General features: G+C 39.0%; 1 protein-coding gene across 2 annotated transcripts in view; it reads left to right on the top strand.

Annotated features, from left to right (window-relative positions):
• Positions 1–5,678: 5,678 nt before the first annotated feature.
• Positions 5,679–23,451, top strand: part of SLC2A2 (solute carrier family 2 member 2) — a 37,429-nt gene continuing 19,656 nt past the window's right edge. For both annotated transcript variants that reach the window (XM_010361268.2, XM_010361953.2), the window contains exons 1-4: positions 5,679–5,776; positions 13,700–13,792; positions 17,633–17,895; positions 22,264–22,388. In XM_010361268.2, coding sequence (XP_010359570.1) covers positions 5,762–5,776; positions 13,700–13,792; positions 17,633–17,895; positions 22,264–22,388 — 496 coding nt within the window. In that variant the 5' untranslated portion in view covers positions 5,679–5,761. The remainder of the gene's footprint in view (positions 5,777–13,699; positions 13,793–17,632; positions 17,896–22,263; positions 22,389–23,451) is intronic.

A 23,451-nucleotide genomic window follows, 5' to 3' on the forward strand; every position in this document is an offset into this window, starting at 1 on the left:
ACAGCCAGTCTCAAAGGTTACATATGGTGATCGTTAATTTTATGTGTCAACTTGATTGAACCATAGTGTCCAGATATTTGGTCAAACATTATTCTGGATGTTTCTGTAAAGATGTTTTTAGATGATATTTACATTTAAGTCGGTGAATTTTGAGTAAATCAGATTATCCTCTATAATGTAAGTGGGCCTCATCCAATCCATTGAAAGCCTAATAGAATAAAAGGATGACATCTCTGAGCAAGAAGGAATTTTCTAGCAAACTGCCTCTGGACTTTGTGTGCAACATCTGCTCTTCCTGGTTTTCCAGCAGACTGCCTTCAGACTCAAATGCAAGTCTTTCCTGAGTCGCCAGCCTACCAGCCTCTCCCATCAGATTTTGAACTCACCAAGCCTCCATAACTATGTAAGCAATTCCTTAAAATAAGTCTCTCCTTAAATACACACATTATAATGCTTCTATTTCTCTGGAGAACTCGAATACATATACTATATGATTCTATTTCTATAACAGTCTTGAAATGACAGAATTATACATATGTAATAGATTGGTGATTGCCAAGATTTAAGAATGAGTAAGGGTAAGAGGGAATTAGGTGGGGCTATAAATGGGCAACATGAGGTATCCTCGTGGTGATAGGAATGTTCTGTAACTTCACTATTGTACTATAGTCTTGTAAGATGTTACCATTGGAGAAAACTGGGTAAAGGATACATGGGCTCTCTGTGTTATTTCTTAGAACTACTGATTTTTTTTTTTTTTTCAAGACAGGGTCTTACTCTATTGCCTAGGCTGGAGTGCAGTGGCACAATCACAGCTCACTGTAACCTCAAAATCCTGGGCCTAAGTGATCCTCTCACCTCAGCCTCCCAAGTAGCTGGGACTACAGGCATGCACCACCATGCCTGGATAATTTGTTTTAATTATTTTTTTAAAGAGACAGGGTCTCATTGTGTTTCCCCAGGTTGGTCTTGAACTCCTGGCCTCAAGCAATCCTCTCACCTTGGCCTCCCAAACTGCTGGGATTATAGGCACTGGGATTACAGGCATGAGCCAATATGCCTGGCAAAAAATTGAAGTTTTTAAAGTAAAACAAAATATATCTGTTTTGACTATTTTATAGTGGCCTTCTCTGAAGTCTGGAAGATAAACTTGGATTGCTACTCAGATGATTAAACAATTCTGCACCCATACTATTAAATAGCATCATCACAGTCATCCCAGTTTATCAAGTAAGAAAACCATTGGCCGGGAGCGGTGGCTCACGCCTGTAATTCTAGCACTTTGGGAGGCCAAGGCAGGTGGACTGCCTGAGCTCAGGAGTTCAAGACCAGCCTGGGCAACACAGTGAAACTCCGTCTCTATGAAAATACAAAAAAATTAGCTGGGCATGGCAGCATGCACCTGTAATCCCAGCTACTTGGGAGGCTGAGGCAGGAGAATTGCTAGAACCTGGGAGGCGGAGGTTGCAGTGAGCCCAGATCGTGCCACTGCACTCCAACCTGGGTGACAAAGCGAGACTGAATCAAGAAAGAAAGAAGAAGGAAGGAAGGAAGGAAGGAAGGAAGGAAGGAAGGAAGGAAGGAAGGAAGGAAGGAAGGAAGGCAGGCAGGCAGGCAGGGGAGGAAGGGAGGAAGGGAGAAAGAAAGAAAGAAAAGAAAAGAAAAAGAAAGAAAGAGAGAGAAGGAAGGAAGGAAGGAAGGAAGGAAGGAAGGAAGGAAGGAAGGAAGGAAGGAAGGAAGGAAGGAAGGAAGGAAAGAAAGAGAGAGAGAAAGAAAAAGAAAAAAACTACCTATCACCCCGAGTTCTCTCTTTCCATCCTCTCCCAAAAGCAATTGTCAGCCAAGTCCTATCTGCTTTGCACACTGAAATATATTTTGAATGTGGACTTCACTTTCTCTGCTACCACTATTAGCCTTGGTGGTCAATAGCAAGCATGAATTGTTCCAACTGTACCTCTCCTCTTCCACAAATGCTCCCATCCAATCCACCTCTCACTCAATGGCATGAGTAATCTTAAGACATATATTGGATCATATGGGATCACTCCCATTCTTAGTTATCTCTGGTGACTTCCCATTGCCCTTCACCTGAAGCCCAACTTATTCCTATAGCCTACAAGGCCTTGAGGTCTCAACCAAAAAGGCACCTCTACAGAGAACATTTTTCTGAACATCTTTTCTAAAATGGGTGCCCCCGTTCCCTTCCCCAGAACTCTTTTAGTTTCTTTCATACAATGTAAGCCCCACAAGCGCAGAGACTCTACTCTGTTTTGTTCACTATTATAACTGGTGCTTAGCAAAATGTTCAGCAAATAACGCATTCACTGAATGTTAAATCAATAAATGTCCAAATCCCAGCCTGAGATACCCCTTCCCCCAACATAAGAAAGCACGTGACAACCCTTTTGGACTTAATTTATTAAATAAGTACTTGTTGAGTGTACCAGGCACTATTTTAGGCACTGGGGATAACAACAAGGTCTCCACATTCGTGGAATTTAGCTTTCGCAGGAAAGTGGCAAACAATAATAGACAAGCAAATAATAAAATTGCAAGCATAAGCATTAAGAAGAAAATAAAGCAGAGTAACAGGCCCAAGGATGAGTTGGAGAAGGTAAGTGGTATCTATCTTAAGAAGCCTGGTTAGGGAATCCTCACTAAGCCGTCACCTGAATGAAGAGAAGGAGCCAGCTACATACAAATCTAGGGAGAAGCACTATAGGCAGAGGCTCATTGAGTACAAAGGTGCTGAGCCATGGAACATATTAGATAAGTCTGAGGCCAGTGTGGCTGGGCCCATGGAAGGGGAGAAGGTCACAGAGCCACGCAGGGCCTATGTCAAGTCAACCTCTTGGGCTGTGGTGAGAAACATGGATTTCTTGCTGAGGGTGACTGGGAAGCCTTATGGAGACTTTTAAGCAGGAGTGTATTATGATCTAACTTTTAAAATATATCTTAGGTACTGTGTCAAGAAGGCACTGCAGGGTAAGATGGGAGCAGGGAAGCTGGGTAGGAGGCTGTGCAAACATACGTGGAAGAGATGCAGACCACAGAGATATCTATGGAGAGGGTGTGGAGAGGACGAGAAGAGGATGTAAAGAGATGTAAAGGGTTTGCTCTCTTTTTTGGCAAGCTACAATGGGGACAAATTTGGCTGAAAAATCTTAAAATACACTGACTGTCCTTCAGGGACTGGGATCTTCCGATATTCTCTTGTACTCCTGGCTTGGCCAAGTTTGATCTCATTTAATTTGTTCCCAGGAGGTGCCTTTGCACTTAACCACACCTGACCCAGCTGGAGAGGAATGCAGCATGCTGGAATAGCTGGTTTTCCTCCCCACTCTCCCCTCCTCATTTATAGAAGAAGAAAAAAACAGAACTATTCTCATTGTACTGAAGGATAACAATGAAAAAAAGGGGAGGGGGAGGGGGGGCCTCTGTTCAGTCCTGTCACCACCTAGAACTTTTGGCATCCACTAAGATTACATTAATCTGCGAAGTAATCCGAATGGGAACTAGGGGGTTTAAAAGCATGAAGCCTACAGCTGGTTTTGCCCCGCCCAGTGGAAATCTCCGGGTGATTGCGGGCACTCGTGCACGTTATTGAATAGCGCCTACTCCAATGGCAAAGTGCAAAAAGCCTGACTTCACCACAGCCAGGAGCGCAACGACGCCAGTGAGGAGACCTGCAACTCCTCGGTGGGCGCCAAGACACGCTCTCCTGAAAGTCTGGAATCGGGTATCACTTCTCCGCAGGCAAAAGCAATCAATGCAATCAATGTAACTGAATCGTACCCCTTCCCCGCACGGAGATAAAGTTTTAGCACATCCCAGATGGTGCAGAGATTACTCATTCATTTCTGAGAAAGAGCAGAACCATAGAGGCCTTGGCTGAACCTGAGGAAACTGATCAGGGTGCCCCCGAAGGCTCGCTGGTGAATGGCGAGTCGCGCTCCCAATGGGAGAAGAGAATGGTTTCCTGCCGCCGCGCTCCGCGCCGGCTGAGGCTGAGCACAAGATTAAAGGCTCACTGGCCGCCCGCGCACTCAAGGCAAATTTCGTTTCTGAAAAGCCAGGTCCAAAAGACAAAGGTTGGTAAACCGCAGCAGGTATCCTTTACGACGCGGCACAGAGACGCTTTCCTGCAGAATGTCATGTCACTGGCAAATGCCATGGAACCGCTCCTGACTGTGGACCGCTCTGGCAACTGCGCGTGCCCATCACCAGCCAAAACTGATGCGGAAAGTCAGTGTGGCTACCTGGGCGCTTTAAAGTCTGACTTCAAAGCTGCTCCCCCAAAGCTTGGCACTATGACACACAGCACCTCATGTTATGACTAAACGAGTTAATCCATGTCAAGTGCTGAGAGCAGCACCTGGCACCCAGCAAGACCTCAGTAAAGATTAACCATCATTACTATTAATATTTGCTCATGCTTTTCCACTAAGAAATTATTGTATTGTGTCTGCATTACATATGTCTCATCTTATATGTTATAAACACCTAGCAAGAGGAGGCTGTGACTTATTTATCTCAGTCATCTCAGAGCATGAAACTGTGCAGGGCTCAGTAAAAGTGTGTGGTTTGAATTGAATTCTCTTCTCAAACCAAACATTTCAGGTGTGTCACCTTGCAGAGGTGACAGAAATGAAAACAGGGTGGCAAAATAAAAAGGTGAAATCTGAATCTCCTCTAATCCTTCATTTTCTCACCCTGTTTCTTCATAACACCCCTCATTTTGTTGCTGCTTGTTATATTTTTGTTCTGCTGGTGACTGGCTCCATTTGAGCCTCAGTGGACTCTGTGGCCCCAGTTGCCATGCACACTTAAAGCTCAATAAATTTGATATCTCCTGAACCCCCACGCGGTTTGGATATCATAAGGGATACTTAGAAAGGCCCAAGATCAAGCAGATTTATTTGAGAACTCTGCATTAAAGCCTCCAGCAAGTGCTTCTTGACATACATGAAGCAATAATAACAGTAATAACAATAACAACCGCCATTTGCTAAGTACTTATTGTAAGTTAAGACTATGCCAAACACTTTCACATATTATCGCATTTAATCCACTCAACAAAACAAAACGTGTGTTATTTCTCTTCTGTCAGGCAAAAATTAAAAACTAATCAGAGAAAAGTCACAGCGAGCCACTTGCTTAAGGTTATACTCCCCAGTAAAATGTTGAGATTCAAACCCAAGTCCATAACTATCCAAAGCTCATCCAGGTAACCATTCAAGTCAACAATGGTCTCGGGCCACACAGCCCAGCTCTAAACAGAAACACCACAGCACTAATTATCTGTGGAGCAGAGTGCAGTGTGCCTCCCATGCTCCACAACACAGCACGGCAGCTCAACATATCTCATCTTCTACAAAAGCCTCCAAAGATTTCTCTTCACCTGCTCCCAATTACTGCCACATAACACATGCCTTGAAATGTGATTGCCTCTGGTTTGTAACTCATGCCTAAGGGACCTGCTCCCATTTTCTTTCCTAGTGGAACAAAGGCATTGAAGCCACAGGTTGCTAAAGCAAAGCACTTATTGATTAGATTTCCATCAATATTCAGCTGCTGCTGAGAAGATTAGACTTGGACTCTTAGGTCTGGGTAGCCCAACTCCTCCCTCTCCTTGCTCCTCCTCCTGCAATGCATAACTAGGCCTAGGCAGAGCTGCGAATAAACAGGCAGGAGTTAGTCAGGTGCATGTGCCACACTCACACAAGACCTGGAATTGACAGGAAGACTCCCAACTAGTACAATGACAGAGGATAAGGTAAAGCAGCATTATATTCATTTCAATTCTGGTTTTCAGGAGATAGGGGAATACATTCAAGTCATATAGAGGATTTGGGGGAGGTAGGGTATAGGTATACAGATCAAAATTAATTCTCTTTACTTTGCCAATTGAAAAACTGTTTCTTATTCAGTAATTGGGGTTTTAAGGATTTCTGCTCTGTTAACTGACTAGTCTGCATAAGTTTTTTCAAGTAATTGTGCATAACCATATTACTAAAGAAATATGTCCCCTCCTAACCAAAAAAAAAAAGGCAGATTAACCAAAATCTAATCATGAAAACACATCAGGAATCTTAAAAAATGTCGGTGCAGGAGAGATAAAAGAGGTAGAAGGGTTGTTCTAGATTAAAAGGGACTAAGAAAAACTGACAACGAAACGCAACAAATGATTTAGATTGTGGAAGGAAGAAAAAAACAGCAATAAGGGAACTTTGGAGACAGTTGGGAAATTTTAAATATGGGCTGCACCTTAAATGATATTACTGTATCAATGACACACTCTTGGTTATAATAATGGTATCTAATTATGTAGGAGGATGTCTTTGCTCTTTGTACATGCTAAAGTATTTAGGGGTGAAATGACACAAATGTCTACAGCTTATTTGTAAATGGTTCAGCCAAAACAACACACACACAAACACACACAGAGTGAGAGTTAAACAAATGTGGTGAATGTTAACCATTGGTGAATAAAGGCGAAGGTTATGGAATGATCACTGCACTACTGTTTCAACTTCTCTCTAGATATGATACTTTAAAAAAAAACTTAAAAATATAAAGGATATAGTGTCCTTGCTCCCTTATACATGGTTCCTAAATAAACTCACCCACCCCTGTACACACAATAATATAAGTTAATCAATCTGTGCCCTGTAGAGTCTCACCTTTAAGTTCTGATCTGGTGCAACTTACTCTGTTGAACATTCCTTTATGTCATTAGATGGCATGGTTAGCAGCACTGGCTTTGGAGTCAGCCAGACTTGGATCTGGGTTCTACCAATGCCAGTAACCTGCTGTGAGGCCTGGGTTATGTTATTTAACTGAGCTTTGGGTTTTCTCTATTATGAGAAAACAAGAACATATTGGGATACAATATACCCTTTTTATAGGCAAAGAAACTTGGGCTCAGTGACATAATATGGGATATTCAGGGATGATACTAGTACTTTAGAGTTTGGGAGTAATTAAATAAGATGATATTAGAGAGGCTTAGACAACAAATATTTTAATATTAATAGTTATATAATTATTAATAGTGTTAAATATATATTATTTAAATAGTATGTATATTATAAATTGATTATAAAATATAAATTATATTATAAATATATAAACACCTTAAATATATATTATATAAATACATATTATATAAACACTATTTATATGTTTTATGTTTATATATAAAGTTAAATAAACACTATAAAAGACTATTTATATAGTGTTTATATAATGTGTATTTAAAGAATAATTAGCACATCATGATTTCATGAGTATTATAGCCCAGGATAAAGCTAAAGTAGTTACAACTTTAAGGTCACTATAAAGACAAACATTAAGTTAACAGCTACAGAGCTGGCATGTAGATTTGGCAAAATTCATGAAGGTAGTAATCAAATAACTAAAGTTTGAAAGATACTGCGAAAAGGAAGGTAATGTGCTTAACACAGTGTCCGGCACATAGCAGATGTTCAAGCTTCATTCAAAACTATCATTAATTTTTTCAGGGGCTTTTGAAATTATGTTGTAGATCTTTTCTTGATAACTAAGGAACTGCCTAACAATGGAACCCAGAAAGAATGAGAACTGAGGTAAAGTGCAATGTTTTTCAGCTTTGTGAATCTATCCAGACTTTGAAAGAAGTAGGATAAGCAAGGAACTGGGGTTAAGAGACCTGAGTTGTCACTCTGAATATGCCCAAAATGTTCATAGAAATCAGACAAATAACATAAACAACTTAGCCTGTGAAACCTCAGTTTCTACAACTGAAGAATGGAGGAATCAGACAGGAATCCATTGCTCTCTAAGGTCTCTTTCAACTTAAAAATTCTGTGACTCGATGAGCCCCTGGAATTTTCCAAAGTTGCATGCAAGATCACCTTTGGTTTAGCTTTTGGAGACATGTAGTTTAAAGAAAAGGGTATAAGCTTCTCCTCCCTATCTAGTCAATCAGTAGTTGCTGGAAAAACCTGCCCTGTAGGTTAGCAGTGGGGTTTAAGATCATCAGCTCTGGGTTCCCACCCTAGAGTGTCTGTCACTAGCTGTGTGGTGTTAGGTATGCTCCTTATTCCTCTCTGGTCCCTGGTTTCCTCATCTCTAAAACAGGAATGATTTCATGTACTTTGTGGTATTGCAAAGAGTACTGGTAAAGTATGAAAAGTTGACACATGGTTGTTTGACAAAAGAAATGAATGTGATGATAAAGACATGATTAAAGATGCATTTGTCCTGTAGCCCTTTTACTGTTTATAGGAAGGCCACATTATTTATCTTAGTTTTTACAGTAATCACATTAACTATTTTTATACCCATTTCTAGGCAAAGAAACTTACACTCAGTGATGTTAGGAGCCTAGCTGGGACTCTTTTGGAGCTTTTCTGACTCCCACATCTATTTGTTTTTTCTAATAGACCCTATATGACTTATAAGCCACAATATAAACACTACATTCTGTTTTATGTTGAAGTTCAGCCATTTGCTTATTCTGCCCTTCCACATTTATCCAGCAGCATATTTTAAAATGGAAATGGAATCTAGTTTCTCTAACTTAAAGTTATGAAGCTCCTAATGAAGGCAGCATTTTTTAAAGTGCAAGCTGAACACCTTGTAGCCTATGAAGAAGTTAAGAGAAAAGGCTTGAAGATCTTCTGTATTTCCTGGGTATGTGGCCTTTGGACAAATCATTTACTCTTTCCATGTGAGCTCCCCCATACATGAAACGATAATAATAATTCCTACCTACAGGGTTGCTGAGAAAACAGGCAAACCATTTAGAACCTCAGAACTTGGACAGGTTAAGATCCTCTCCAATTTCTTGTTATTTTCAGTGGCACTTATATACTTTTTCTTATGTCAACTTCTTGGACATTAGAGTGGATGAATGAAGGTTGACAGGGCTTATTAAGACTTGGTCGTTTTCGGAAATTTCCCCTCTTAGAAACAGAACCTCCTCTGACCAAGTCTAGAGCCAAGCCACACACAAGGCTGACTATAAACATTACTTCTTTTCATTTCACAACATTGGAGAAAGAAGAGGGGGAGGGAGCCATTTTAACATGGAGTTCAGAGAGGGGAATTAAACCTGAAAATAAAAGATAAAGAAAAAGAAAGCAAAAGGAAATGCCATCAAACAGTTTCAGAGATTTTGATATTTGGGATAATCACTTTTGTTGGAAATTCTCAGAAATTCAAGTGACCTGCTTAAAATGGATGAGATTGCTCCTTGTCTGACCAACCTGGTGAAATTATCTTGGGGAGTTAAAGTAAGGAACTGCAGGCCCTGGGGTGGCAGGACCACAGCCAACCCTCAAAAAGAAACCAGGAAGACCAGAGGACAAGGACTTTAATAACACGCTAAGATTTCTAAACGTTTAAAAACTCTCCTATATCTTTCATAGTTGCTATTTTTGTTATTCTAATAAAATGAGAAATTGATCTTAGAGGCAGCTCCAGAATTTCTATAGCAAGGACTTAGAACAATTTGATTGGAAAGGAATAGGATGGGATATCCAGCATCTTTAAAAATTAGCTTTCATTTTTGTCACAGTAATGTGGGACTTTGTGACTTAGGCTCCCTGTAAAGTGACAAGGGAGAACTAATGGAGATGATAGGGGAGTAAATCTGCTGCGGCTATCGCTATCACCCCAACTTCAATTTGTGTCGCCTCTGCTCACCATTAGCATGGCTGCCGATTGGACTCTTAAAATAAGGAGCAATAAATTACATGTTTGTATGGTAGAGGGACAGGGAGAGAACCCCCAGAGAGCAGAAACCCAGGGATGAAGTAGCAAGTGGCAGTCACTAAGAAACCAAGTGCCACAGAAGAAAAGAAAATGCAGGGATGACATTGGGGAAGTATATTGTGGTCTTGGGCTTGGTGGTGGGAAGACCTGAGGTTCCTCTTCAGCTCAGCTACAGATACGCAACTGAGTAGGCTTTGCCTTCTTGGACTTTTGTCTGGAGACCTCACCAAAAGTTTCTACTGGTAGGTAGGGGGAAAGAGATTTGTGTGGTAGGTGGTGGGAAAATGTGGTTGAGATTTCTGGGTGTTTGAAGCCAAACAGCTAAACACCCACAAGTGGTAAATTCTGTGGATATGTATGCTCCTAGCTTTTTTAATTTATAAAGATTATGGTCCTAGATTTTTCAGATGTGCTTGACTTTTGAATGTCTGTATCTGACTAATGAGGGATGCAAAATAACCAAGAAGTTAAAAGCATAAGATCTGGAATCAAGTCATTGTTCTTTTATTTACTAGCTGTGAGATGTTAAACTAATCTAGTTATCTATAAAATGGGAACTTTAATGGTGCTGCCATGAAGAATGTGGTAGGCAGGATAATCATCCTCCAAAGATGTCCACAGCTTCATCGCCAGAACCTGGGAATATCTTGCTTTATGTGGCAAAAGACTTTACAGATGAGATTAAGGTAATATTGTCAGTGACAGAGAGATGTAACATGAGAAGGACTTGATATTCTCATTACTGGCTATAAAGATGAAAGAAGGATACCAGTAGCCAAGGACATTTGGTGGCATCTAGAGCTGGGAATGGCCCCTAGTTTATAACCAGGGCAAAACAACAGACTTTAGACCTATAACCATAAGGAACTGAATTCCACCATCAACCCAAATTTTCTCCAACAGCCTCCAGAAAGGAACACAGCCTATCAACAACCTGATTTTAGTCCAGTGATACTTGTACCAGATTTCCATCTATAGATGTTTTTTGTTGTTGTAGAGATGGGCATCTCGCTATGCTGCCCAGGCTGGTCTTGAACTCCTGGCCTCAAGCAATCCTCCAGCCTCAACCTCCCAAATGCTGGGATTATCGGCATGAGCTGCCGTGCCTGGCTAAACCTTAAGATAAATAAATTTGTGTTGTTTAAGCTGCTGCACTGGTGGTAATTTGTTATGGCAGCAATAGAAAACTAATATAAGAAGTAAATGAGATAATCCACATAGTGAACAGGCATGCAGTAAGCATAAGTAGTATTAGGCTTTGAATCTGTTTGCATTGCATCTTACATCAGATTGTCCTGATTTTAGTGGTGGAGAGTATGAAGGAAGTGGGTTAAAGCCCTCCCAGGGTACTCCTTATCCCGTCACTTCTGACAATGGTTACTACCTGTAAAAAGGATCAAAATCCCTATCCTTGGAAACAGCTTGAGGGGAAAAAAGATTTAAGGAGAAACCATCAACTAAGTAAATAAAACTCCATCTTAGCTTTGGCTATCTAAGCCACTCACAGAGTTTTAGATGTCAAGTTACATTTTAGAGGATAATTCATAATTTTTCATAATCACATAGACCATATATCATATACTGTGTGTATGCATTTTATGTGTAATATATATAATTCATATGTAATAAACATAAAATGTTAAGCTATATCTATATATGATATAAATGATATATAAATATATATAAGATATAAGTGATAAACATCAGATGTAAATGATATATAAATATGTAAAATAAATATACATATATATTTTGAGACAGGGTCTTGCTTTGTCACCCAGGCTGGAGTGCAGTGGTGCAACCATAGCTCACTGCGGCGTCGACCTCCTGGGCTCAAGCAATCCTCCCACCTCAGCCTCCCGAGTAGCTGGGACTACAGGCATACACCACCATGCCCTGCTCATCTTTGTATTTTTTTTGTAGAGACGAGGTCTTGCTATGCTACCCAGGCTGGTCTCGAACTCTTGGGCTCAAGCCATCTGCCCACCTCAGTCCCTCAAAGTGCTGGGATTACAGGTGTTAGCCACTATGCCTGGCCAATGTATATCAAATAAACATATTATACAATATTATATATCACATATATATTATTCTTTTGGGCAATACATATGTATCATATAACCATATCTTTGGGGCCAACTTTGAAGTCCTTTCTTTCAGAGAAGGAAGTGTTAGGAGGGAAAGTCTGTATCGATACCTGCTATATTAGTGAAAGGGGTGGAAGCTTTGTAAACCTACAGATTCCTTATCCCTGCCCCAGAGATTCTAATCCAGTAGAAGGTCTGGGGCTGTCTCCAAGAAGCTACATGTGTAACAGGCTCTCCAAGTAGGGTCTGATTTTAGAACTACTGGACTAAATAATTTCATGGGCTCCCGGGGTGGTTCTGTGATAATACTTTGTAAAGTTTGTGATCTCCAGCTTTTCAGGGTAATGAGGGGTCCTGGCTAATTTGCTATTCTTTATACTGGGGCTTTATACCAGGATAGGGGGATTTAGTATCACCTTAAAATTTAGAGAAAAACTGAAGCTCCTATAAGGGAAGTGGCTTGGGTCATATACCCACTAAGAGAGTGAGAACTGGAATCCATGTTGATGTAACTCATTCATTTACACAACAAAGTTCCTACTATATCCCAAGCTTTTAAAAGAATTTAAATTATATAACGTACATGAAATATTTTCCTTACGAAATGTCTAATCATATGAATACAAGAAAAAATTTCCTTCACTCTCCTTCTCCAACCTCACATTTCTCCCCAAGGACCATCAACTCATTTGTTCTTCAAGAAAACATTCTATGAATTATATACACCATACACAAATCAAATAACTGTTTGATTTTTTAAATCAAACAATTAAACTCATGTTTAAGCCTTTAAAAAAAGTTAGATTACATAACTTCCTTTGCCACTTAAAAATAAGTCAGTACACATGATCATATTATTCCTTTGAACTGCTGCAGAGCATATGATATGTATCTGATGTATGTGTTATGATGTATCTGAATCTATTTGACTATTCCCCATTGAACAATGTTTGGATTCTTTCTACAATTTTGCTATCACGTGAGTTCATGGGGATGAATGTTCTGCCCCTTTCATAATCACATAGACCATATATCATATACTGTGTGTATATATGTTAATGGGGATGAATGTTCTGCCCCTTTTCTACACAGTTTCATTGTAGCTACATGGAGTTGGGGAGAAAATAATGGCCCTTATCCTACAACTCTAGGCTGAACTAGATACAAATCCTGAAAAGTATCCTTCCCTGGATGTTGATGCAGAACATGATAAAGGCTAATGCCTCTTATATGAGTATTGAGGTGTTTTTGTCACCATGTCAACGTCCAAAAGAGCTCCCCATCTCTTTATTACTGGTGTCTTATTTTACTGCTCCCAATGATATAATGGCTCTATCTTGGTGGCTCCTTTCCGTCAGCAGCTATTCTAGTTCTCAGTCCTGATTCTGAATATATATATATGTATCTCAACATATATCAACAAATATATATATATATAACAACAAAGTTTGGATTTTCTGCATGATGACTATTTGGGTGGATTTTTTTAATCAAGTAATTTCAATGATTTTTCTTACATATTTTATACATCCCTATTCTGGTATCCAGTGAATAGACAGGAGAGGTATGTTATTCTCATACACATATATGGAAAAGAATGTTTGTTTCCTCCCCTGGAAGAAGCTGTCCCAAATTTCTTTGAGTTTTAGCAGCATAGGGGAAATGATGAATGGCTCTCACATTCTTGTATGAACACCACCTGCCAGCCTGGAGCACAGGGCATACTGCAAATCGATACTGAGGGGAAAGAACCAGCCTATGGAGCCTGTGAGAAGTTCAAGCTGCAGCCTTGCAGAAAGATGGGAAACTGAAATTGCCTGGTGTTTCCCTGCCCTGTGTCTCTCCCCCTGCAGGTCACTGGGACCCTGGTTTTCACTGTTATCACCACTGTGCTGGGTTCCTTCCAGTTTGGATATGACATTGGTGTAATCAATGCACCTCAACAGGCAAGTGAAATATGTACAAGTTCTCTTTTTGGCAAGTTCTCTCAGTGATAGATATCATATGTTCCTCATACACAGAGATAAAGGGTGTCCACGTGGCAGACACAAGGTCCTGGCCTGTCAGGTACGATGTGCACTGTTCCAAAGCTGATAACTTGGCCTTGACTCCTCAATTAACAATCACGGGGGCGGGGGGCGGGGGGGAAGGAGGCAATAAATAATTCTTAATCTCTGACTCTGCTGTTTGCTGAGCTCACAGAAAACTCCAGGCAGAATATCATGTGCTGAAGGAAACTTAAAAAAAAAAAAAAAAAAGAGCTCATTGCAACATTCATTCAGAGCTCTCAGCCATACATGAATGAAAAGTGCCAGGGAATAAGGATGTTTCACTCAGGGCACATTTTTTGAGCACCTGCTTATTTGCATCAGGTACTTTAACATATGATCTCCCCAACTGGATCCTCCCAACAACCTTATTATGCCCATTTCCAGTCTATATTAAAACCTTAAGAAGCCCTAAACTAAAAGAGATTATGGTCCTTCCCCCACCATTCCTGTCTTCCATAAGTGATCCAAAGTAATATAAAACTTTAGAATAATATTCAAGAAGTTCAACAAAGTTTGGATTTTCTCCATGATCACTCTTTGGGTGAATTTTTAATCAAGTTACTTCAACCATTTTTCCCATATATTTTGTACATCCTTATTCTGGTATTTAATGAATACACAGGAGAGGTATGTTATTCTCAGTTCCCAAAGCCCATAAGTTGGGGAACCAGGACTTCATTCCCCTCTGCTCTAACTAGACTGTGAGGTCATTGAGGGCAGGACTGATGAATTGTTCCTCTTCCTATCACTGGTGCCAAGCACAGTAGTTGGCACAAAGAAGGTACTCAATAAAGAGTAGTGAATTAATGAAAGAGAGAAGAGGAACTTGGGGAAGAGGGGGCATAAAGTGAAGGTACAAACATTTTTTGGATGCCTTCTGTAAGTCCATTATATTTCCTCTGCTTCTTTTAGAACATCGGGCCCCAAGGAAAATGAAAGATACTGCAGGGTGTGGGTATGTGAAATACACGCTGACCATAATCCATCACCTGAAAAGGGGTGCTTCCTACTGAAAGATGTGCTCCAATTAGGTGCCACAATCATCAGGAGTGTGGCAGGCTAAGAGATTCAGGGCATAGTGCTGGGGATCAAGAGACAAGAGTCATATCTCTTTTGTGTGGGTGATGACAACACATGCCAATTTAGCAGGTTTCCTGGAATTTAACATCATTTAACAATTTAACATTCAACATCACCATGACTTGATTAATAGAGCCCCTTCTCTTTTTGTGGAAGACCTTATCACATCATTAATTAAACCATCCCTGGCTGGGATCAATGGCTTACACCTGAAATCCCAGCACTTTGGGAGGCTGAGGCGGGCGGATCACCGGAGGTCGGGAGTTCAAGACCAGCCTGACCAACATGGAGAAACCTCGGCTCTACTAAAAATACAAAATTAGCTGAGCGTGGTGGCACATGCCTGTAATCCCAGCTACTCGGGAGGCTGAGGCAGGAGAGTCACTTGAACCTGGGAGGCAGAGGTCGCAATGAGCCGAGGTTGTACCATTGCACTCCAGTCTGGGGAACAAGAGCAAAACTCCATCTCAAAATGATAATAATAATAAATAAAAATTTAAAAATTTTTTAAAAATTAAACCATTCCCTCCAGTCTTAAAGGGAAGCTTAGGCTAAGGTTTCACATCCTTCAATTGAAGTCCCAGAGCCAGACTAAAAACAGCGATCCCCATGCTGGCGTCCAAGTTAGTGCTCTCTCTATATACAGGCCCTTCCTTTTGTGTTTAAATTGCTGCTGAAACACCATTAAATAAGAGATTTTTAAGCCCTTTTTTATCAGCTGAATGACTGATAAAAAAGGGTTTAGGATTATTTGAAAGGATTTTAAAATCACACTTTCGTATGGTTATGAAAATTACACATGCCTACTGAAGACAGTATTAGAAAAAAAATACCCATAATTATTCTACCAGAATGAGCAAACTGCTGAGAACATTTTGGATATTTCCTTCCAGCCTTTTTTTTCTATGCATATTATTCATATAAGGCAGCCTTCTAGTGAGGCAAATGTTTTTGTTTTAGTTTTTTGAGACAAAGTCTCGCTCTATCGTCCAGGCTGGAGATTTTCACTTCAACCTCTGCCTCCTGAGTTCAAGTGATTCTCCTGCCTCAGCCTCCTGAGCAGCTGAGATTATAGGCTCCAGCCACAATGCTTGGCTAATTTATTGCATTTTTAGTAGAGACAGGGTTTCACTACATTGACCAGGCTGGTCTCGAACTCCTGACCTCAAATGATCCGCACACCTCAGCCTCCCTAAGTGCTAGATTACAGGCGTGAGCTACGGTACCCGGCCTGAGGCAAATGTCTTGATCAGAATTCTTTTATAAGAGGATGCTCAATTATTCCCCTCACTCAGCTGGCATTACCAAATAGGCCTTTGCCCATAACTAGTAATGCAGAGCAGCTGCATTCCAGGTCCTTTTCAGAGAGTACCCTCCCAGCTCACTGATGCTAAATAGTGACCAAATCATCATTGAGAAGAATGACATGGGAGGAAGATGGCCTCGTCTTCCTCCCATGTCCTATAATTCATCTGAATTATATGAAGCACATTACAAAATATGGCTCCATGAAATTTAGTTTTCAATGTTGTTCATTCTGTTACAAACTTAACTCTATGAGGACCCACAGGAGAAACTTCCTTCAGGTCTCAATGCCTTCTCAAGGGCCACTGTTATTGTTATCTTAGGAATTCATCAATAATATACCTGGTTGTTTTCCTGTCTTTGCCCTGGTGGCTAGGAAGTTTACTGGTAAATTTATAGCTCACTTCCAACAAAGATATACCACCTAGTGTTTGAATTCTGTACACTAACTTTATTTTTGACCCTCATCTTAACTTTTCCAGTCTTTTTTCTTATATCCACTTTTATGATTCTGTTAAAATATGTATATGTCAATTTAAATCCTGCTGTGCAGAAGTAATACTAGCATGAAAATGTATCTTTTTAGCCTGCAGAATATATATATTTTTTGAGACCCAGGTCTTACTTTGTCACCCAGGCTGGAGTGCAGTGGCTCCATCTTGACTCACTGCAGCCTCAACCTCCCAGCCTCAAGCAATCTTCCCGCTTCAGTCCCCCAAGTAGCTGGGACTACAGGCGTGTGCCACCATGCCTGGGTAATTTTTAGTATTTTTCGTAGAGACGGGGTTTTACCATGTTGCCCAGCCTGGTCTCAAACTCCTGAGCTCAAGCAATCCACCCACCTCGGCCTCCCAAAGTGCTGGGATTATAGGTGTGAGCCACCATGCCCAGCCTAGCCTGCAGAATAGTTTCAATTTCAATAGTTGCCAATATAAAAAACTTGAAAAATTTTACGTAAAAACTCAGATTTCTGACTTTCTGTTAAAAAATTAAAGGTCATCCAGCACCAGTTTCACATTTGCAGCTTCCTCCTGCTCTCCAGTTCTATAATCCTGACCATTCTGTATTAGTCCCAAATGGTAGAAAATGTATTTTAGTCTCCCAGTCATCAAAGTATTACATGTTCCCTTTATTTATTTGTTCCTCCCTGGTTCTTGTTGGCAATGGAATTTATAACCTCTGTTTTATAGGATATGGCCAACTGTAAACAAATCTATCCATGTTTATATGTATATAAAACACATAATTGAGATGGTACTACTTAAACACATAACAAACACTTTAAAGACAAAACAAACAAAAACACATAGAATGTTTGAAATAGTAAAGCTATTTTTCTTTATCTCCTAGATAATAATATCTCACTATAGACATGTTTTGGGTGTTCCAGTGGATGACCGAAAAACTATCAACAACTATGTTACCAACACTACAGATGAACTGCCCACAATTGCATACTCAATGAACCCAAAACCAACCCCTTGGGCTGAGGAAGAGACTGTGGCAGCTGCTCAACTAATCACTATGCTCTGGTCCCTGTCTGTATCCAGCTTTGCAGTTGGTGGAATGATTGCATCATTCTTTGGTGGGTGGCTTGGGGACACACTTGGAAGGTAGGCAAATTTCATAAATAAGCATAAACAGAAACTTGCGTATTTTCATTTTCTTAACATTTGTTTAGAAAAATATTATCTTTCTTCTTGCAGAACAGAGTTAGAGTTGTTTTTGCAACTCATGACCCTATGAGGCATATCAATGTTAGAGCAAATCAATGAAAGTTTGATTAATTGTTCAGACATTTATACCAAGCGTGATTTTTGTGTGTATTTCTAGATAATTGCTTTGATCCTCTAGCTTTGTAATTTATAAAATATACTAGGAGACCACTACACAAACGGTTAACTCAGGAACTCAGCGGAAGAGACTAGAGTTTTTAACATAGGAGTCTACTGTTTGTTTCACCAAATCACACTGTTTCTCAAACATCCAGTTTTTCCTTTTTAAATTAGAATTTGGCATTTGGATCAGTCAAGTGCAAAGGTTCAGTCAATATCCCCAACTCCCAGTTGCCCAACGTACTTGGTATGCGGTTTCTGGCTGCTGGTCCTGCTTGCTATCTCAAAGCCCCAATCAGAGATGAGGCAAGAGATACCTCTATTTATCACTTGGGTGTCTGTTAGGTTTTTTGGATTAAAAATATCAGTGGAACTCGTTTACCCTCAAATTTTACTTATTCATGCAATGTACTACAGCTGTTGGAATTTCCCACCCTATATAGAGAGGAAATAAAACCAGAGTATCAAATGATTATTTTTTAGATTTATTTTTTCTCCCATTTGAGCCCACCTTTTGCACATTACTTTTTTCTCATAAAAATAATATATGAAAAATTTAGAAAATGAAAATGGCTTTAAAGATGTAAATAACAATTTAGGCAACTAGTCTAATAATTCTGAATTACAATTCACTTAGATTTTTAAATTCCTATTATAAATTATAATTTTTAGCTCTCTATTAAAATACTGATAACTCTTCCTCTTCTACTGGAGCTTTTATATAATATGACTATAAGTTTTCTTAACTACAATATGGTAACCCAAGTTTTATTATTATTTTTATTTGAAATAGCATTTTCTCCACCATAAAAGACAGTGGTCAGTTTCTTACCTTTTAATCAACTTGCTAATGTTCAGTTGAACTTTAAATAAGAATCTGTAAAACACAGATTAATAAACTGAATTTCACCATTTAAAAAAATTTTTAAAGAATTTCAATGTGTATCAAGTTGGTTTAAGTAGTAAGTGGAGAATTCTCTAGATTAATTATTTATTTCTAAAGTAAATTATTCTCTAGCAAGTAGACTCAGACAAAAGGGAAAAGGAAAAATAATTTTAAAAAAATGTTTAAAGTAAATCAAATTAAGCAAAATTAAATTATATTTTAAAATATGAACAAATCATTGTTTAAATATGAACAAATCATTTACTGATATTTTATACTACTTCTCATTCCTGAGGAAAAAATGTAAACCCTGGTTGCCCCTCATTTAGAGGTAAGATTCTGATAAGTTCAGTGACTTAACCTAAAACATTTAATTAGTGTTAACATTTAATTAACACTTAATGGAGCCAATACATAAACCTTCTGAAGTCTTAGGATTTGGCATCAACAATGGTTATACCCCAAAACAATATCAAATGACCATGTATCAAATGACCTATGATAAACAAAAAGGGAGGTTTCTTCTAGCTTTTAGTAGAAAAATGATCCTCCTTGGAAAGCAGCCCAAAAGTTCATAACTTCAACATCAAAATTAAGAAAAAAGTTATCAGTATCCCCAAAAAATTATCTTTCTAGATTCATTGAGAAGTGACATGATTTTCATTATTACCAGTGTCATTTATCCATCAGTTAAAAGTAAATAAATAAAAATGTAACACTTCCATTATTGCCTTATAAAAAAAAGTGTTTCCTTGCAATTGTGTAATAGTCAATAGATGTCAGTGGCCACCATTTTCTAGCTCTGGGTTTGCAAGGCCAATTTTTTCAACCTGTGCATTTACAGTTTAATTACCAGGGTATGGTAGAGAAGACTATGGTCTGTGCAATCCACACTACCATGAGTAAAGGAAGCAATGCATAGCTTGCCTTTGAATGCATGCATTTTTTTCCATCAAAAATGGAACTCATTAAAATGAAGCATTACCCTTTGGTTTCACACAGATCAAGTCCAAGATCTGTCACTTAATAGCTGTATGAAAATGAGCAAGTTATTAGGTTCTCTAAGATGTTTTCCTCCCATCTGCAATGTGAAAACAAAAATAATACCTACCTCATGGCATTATTGTGAGGATTTAATGAGAACAAATATAAAAGGTTTAAAACAATGCCTGACATATATTAAGCAAGCAGCAAACGTGGCCTCATTTTGATGATGATGATGATGATGATGACCACAATGACCATGACCATGACAATAATGAAGCCTATACTATCTGAAGTATTTAGAGTCAGATTTTAAGAAATATACTTAGGTAGAATTAAGTTTCTTTTTCCCTGATTCAGCTATTTCATGTATTTTTAAAATTATTTATTTGTGGCCATTTCTCATATCTGAACGGACGTTAAAAGAATTTAAATTATATAAAGTGCTGCTGCATCCTTTGGTGATAGGGAAAGGGGACTTTTGGGCAATCTGGCATCCAAGATTCTTCCAGGCTATTTCTTTTATGACTTTTTATCTTTTTTCCCCTAATAAAACAGACTATTAGCTAGGTGGTAACAACTTCTTAAGGTCAATTATTGAATTTGCCTGTCCTCTGTCCCTTTGTAGATAAAAAGCATTTCACAATAGTCTAAACTACTGACCACCCCTTAACTGTTTTTCTACTCTGTAGCTCTGGGGCTAGCCAGCTCTAAATCACTCTGTTTCCCTACACTCATTTCATATTCCTGCTGTAATGAATTATCCCCAATTTAGTGGCTTAAAACAACACAAATATGTTTTCTCATAGTCTTGGAAGTCAAAAGTCCAAACTCAGTTTTAGTTAGCTAAAGTCAAAAGGTCAATAAGGCTGTTCCTTCTGGAGGCTCTGAGGAAGAATGCATTCCTTGCCCTTTTCCAGCTTGCAGTGACCAACTATATTCTCTGGCTTGTGGCCCCTTCCTCCATCTTTGAAGCACAACATTCTAATCTCTACATCTGTCATCACGTCACCTGCTCCTCTTCTACCTTACTCTTATAAGGACACTTGTGATTACATCACTGGATTCACTCAAATAATTCAAGATAATCTCCCCATCTCAAGTTTCTCAATCACATCTGCGAAATCTCATTTGCTATGTGAGGTAACATTTACAGGGTCTGGGGGTTATGCTGTAGGCTGCTGGGGGACATGATTTAGCCTATCATGTGGATGTTAGACAATCACTGCAGTATGTGACTTTATAGCTTTATGCTCCAGAAAAAAAAAATCTGTTGGTGTTAAAGACACTTGCATAGAAAAAGCCCACCTATCAAAGTTTGAAGCAGTGAAATAGAATATAACAAGGACGTTTACATTTCTTTTGGCACAAACATTTTCACACCTGTCTACTCAGACATTTATTGGCCTTACTATTATCTTTTTGACTGCAAAAAAAGGTTTTCTGTGTACCTTGCTTTCCCATTAATTAGAAATAAAAGGAACAGATATCTGCAAATGTTGTCAATTTTCATCTGATTAATTTTGAAAGTGTTTTTGTTGCTACTGTCAGCTCTATTATGTATTTTACACTGGTCACTATTAATTTATAGATTTTGGAAATATGCTGGCATATAATATTAAAATAAGGATAATTATAATTCTCTAGATAAGGCTTAAAGTTTTAAATTACTTCCAAATAATTTATACAAAAGGAAATTTAATTTTGAAAGTTCTTTCCTATCTAGATCAATTAAAAACCTGTGCCACTGAAAGAAAAAAAAGTTGTAGGTTACAACTACAGAATTGAATTTAGCTATCACCAGGCAATTATTCTTTAAAACAATCAACTTAGAGAAAACTTAGTTAACTCTTTGAAAAACTGTCAGAAGTGTTATCTTAAGCTAGTCACCACCGTGATTGAATCATCTCTATCAAAATGTAGAGACTGTGCTTGAGTCTGGGAGGTCAAGGCTGCAAAGAACCATGATGGTGCCTTTGCACTCCAGCCTGAGTAACAGAGCAAGCGAGACCCTGACTCAAAATAAAAGAGAAACATGTAGAGATCAGGTGGATGCAACCTAGGTTCTTTCATCATAAATCTTGCTTATTACTAATACTTTAGTCCATAGATGAGTCAAATTAGCAATCTTGGTTCAAGATTCCCCAACTAGCTTTTACAGCAAAATTAAAATAATTGCTCTTAAAAAAAAAAAAAAAACTCAACATGCTCTGAAAGCAAATAATTCTAGTAAGTTTTGATGCTGAATTTATACTCCTTGCTTTTTAAAATTTCAGAATCAAAGCCATGTTAATAGCAAACATTCTTTCATTAGTTGGAGCTCTCTTGATGGGGTTTTCAAAATTGGGACCATCTCATATACTTATAATTGCTGGAAGAAGCATATCAGGACTATACTGTGGTAAGTCTCTCTCTCTCTCTCTCTCTCTCTCTCTCTCTCTCACACACACACACACACACACACACACACACACACACACACCCCTACCCCTGTCTGAAAGTAACTCTAAAGGCGGATGTGGTAGCAATCAGGGATATTTTTGAGTTTAGGGTGACATCACAGAGGGAAAGGCAATAGCATAAAGTTGAAATCCAGAGTCAGGGGGGTTTGGGACCAGTAAGTAGGAATTATGATGCTATCAAGGTCCTTGTCCATGGCAATGACATCATTTCCAGTTGTATGATCACAGACAAATTATTTAACTCTGATTCTCAGTTGCTTCACTATTAAATGAAGTGGATAATAATATCTACCTTATAGGGTGATTGTGAGAACACATGTAAAATGTTCCGCATAGAATCTGACATACAGTAAGCTACCAGTAAATGCTAGTTGTTGTTATTACTGCTGCGGTATAGCAGACAGTGGGAGACTGCTATACCACGACCCTTAATTCTGCCCTTATGGAATACCTGGCTGCCATGTCTCCATCTCTTCTATCTGACAAGACCTTAACACTCTGAGCCCATCTCTTAGACCACATTCCCCAGCCATGTATGATTCTAGACATGACCGAGTGAAGCATTATGGTGGTGGTGTCTATAGGGAGAGGGAATCAGACAGAAGCAGCTGATACTTAAAAGTTCAGAATAAAGGAAAGAGGTTCCTCCCATGAACTTTATTCTGAATAGTGGGAATCACTAGTTCTTAGAGACAGCTTTTCAAACATTCAGAAGCAATTAATTAGGAGACGTCTGAACAAAGGCAGAATCATTTAATCTCTCTCTAAAACAAATGGCTAAATCTTTAACTTCTGCCAATGAAGCTCTAATTTTGATGGTGCTAGGTTGAGATTTTAACCCATTTTCACAAATTATAGTTGCCTTTCAAGGCACTTCTATCCATGGGGATGGGGAAGGAGTTGTGAGGACATAGATTTGTATATAAAAGTATTTTTAACACTTTTACCTACAGAAAAGACTTGAATTCCATGTATCTTCAATGATCAGTTGAAGCAAAAGTC

The sequence above is a fragment of the Rhinopithecus roxellana genome, chromosome 1 (genome assembly GCF_007565055.1).
Source record: "Rhinopithecus roxellana isolate Shanxi Qingling chromosome 1, ASM756505v1, whole genome shotgun sequence".
Classification (NCBI taxonomy): Eukaryota; Metazoa; Chordata; class Mammalia; order Primates; family Cercopithecidae; genus Rhinopithecus; species Rhinopithecus roxellana.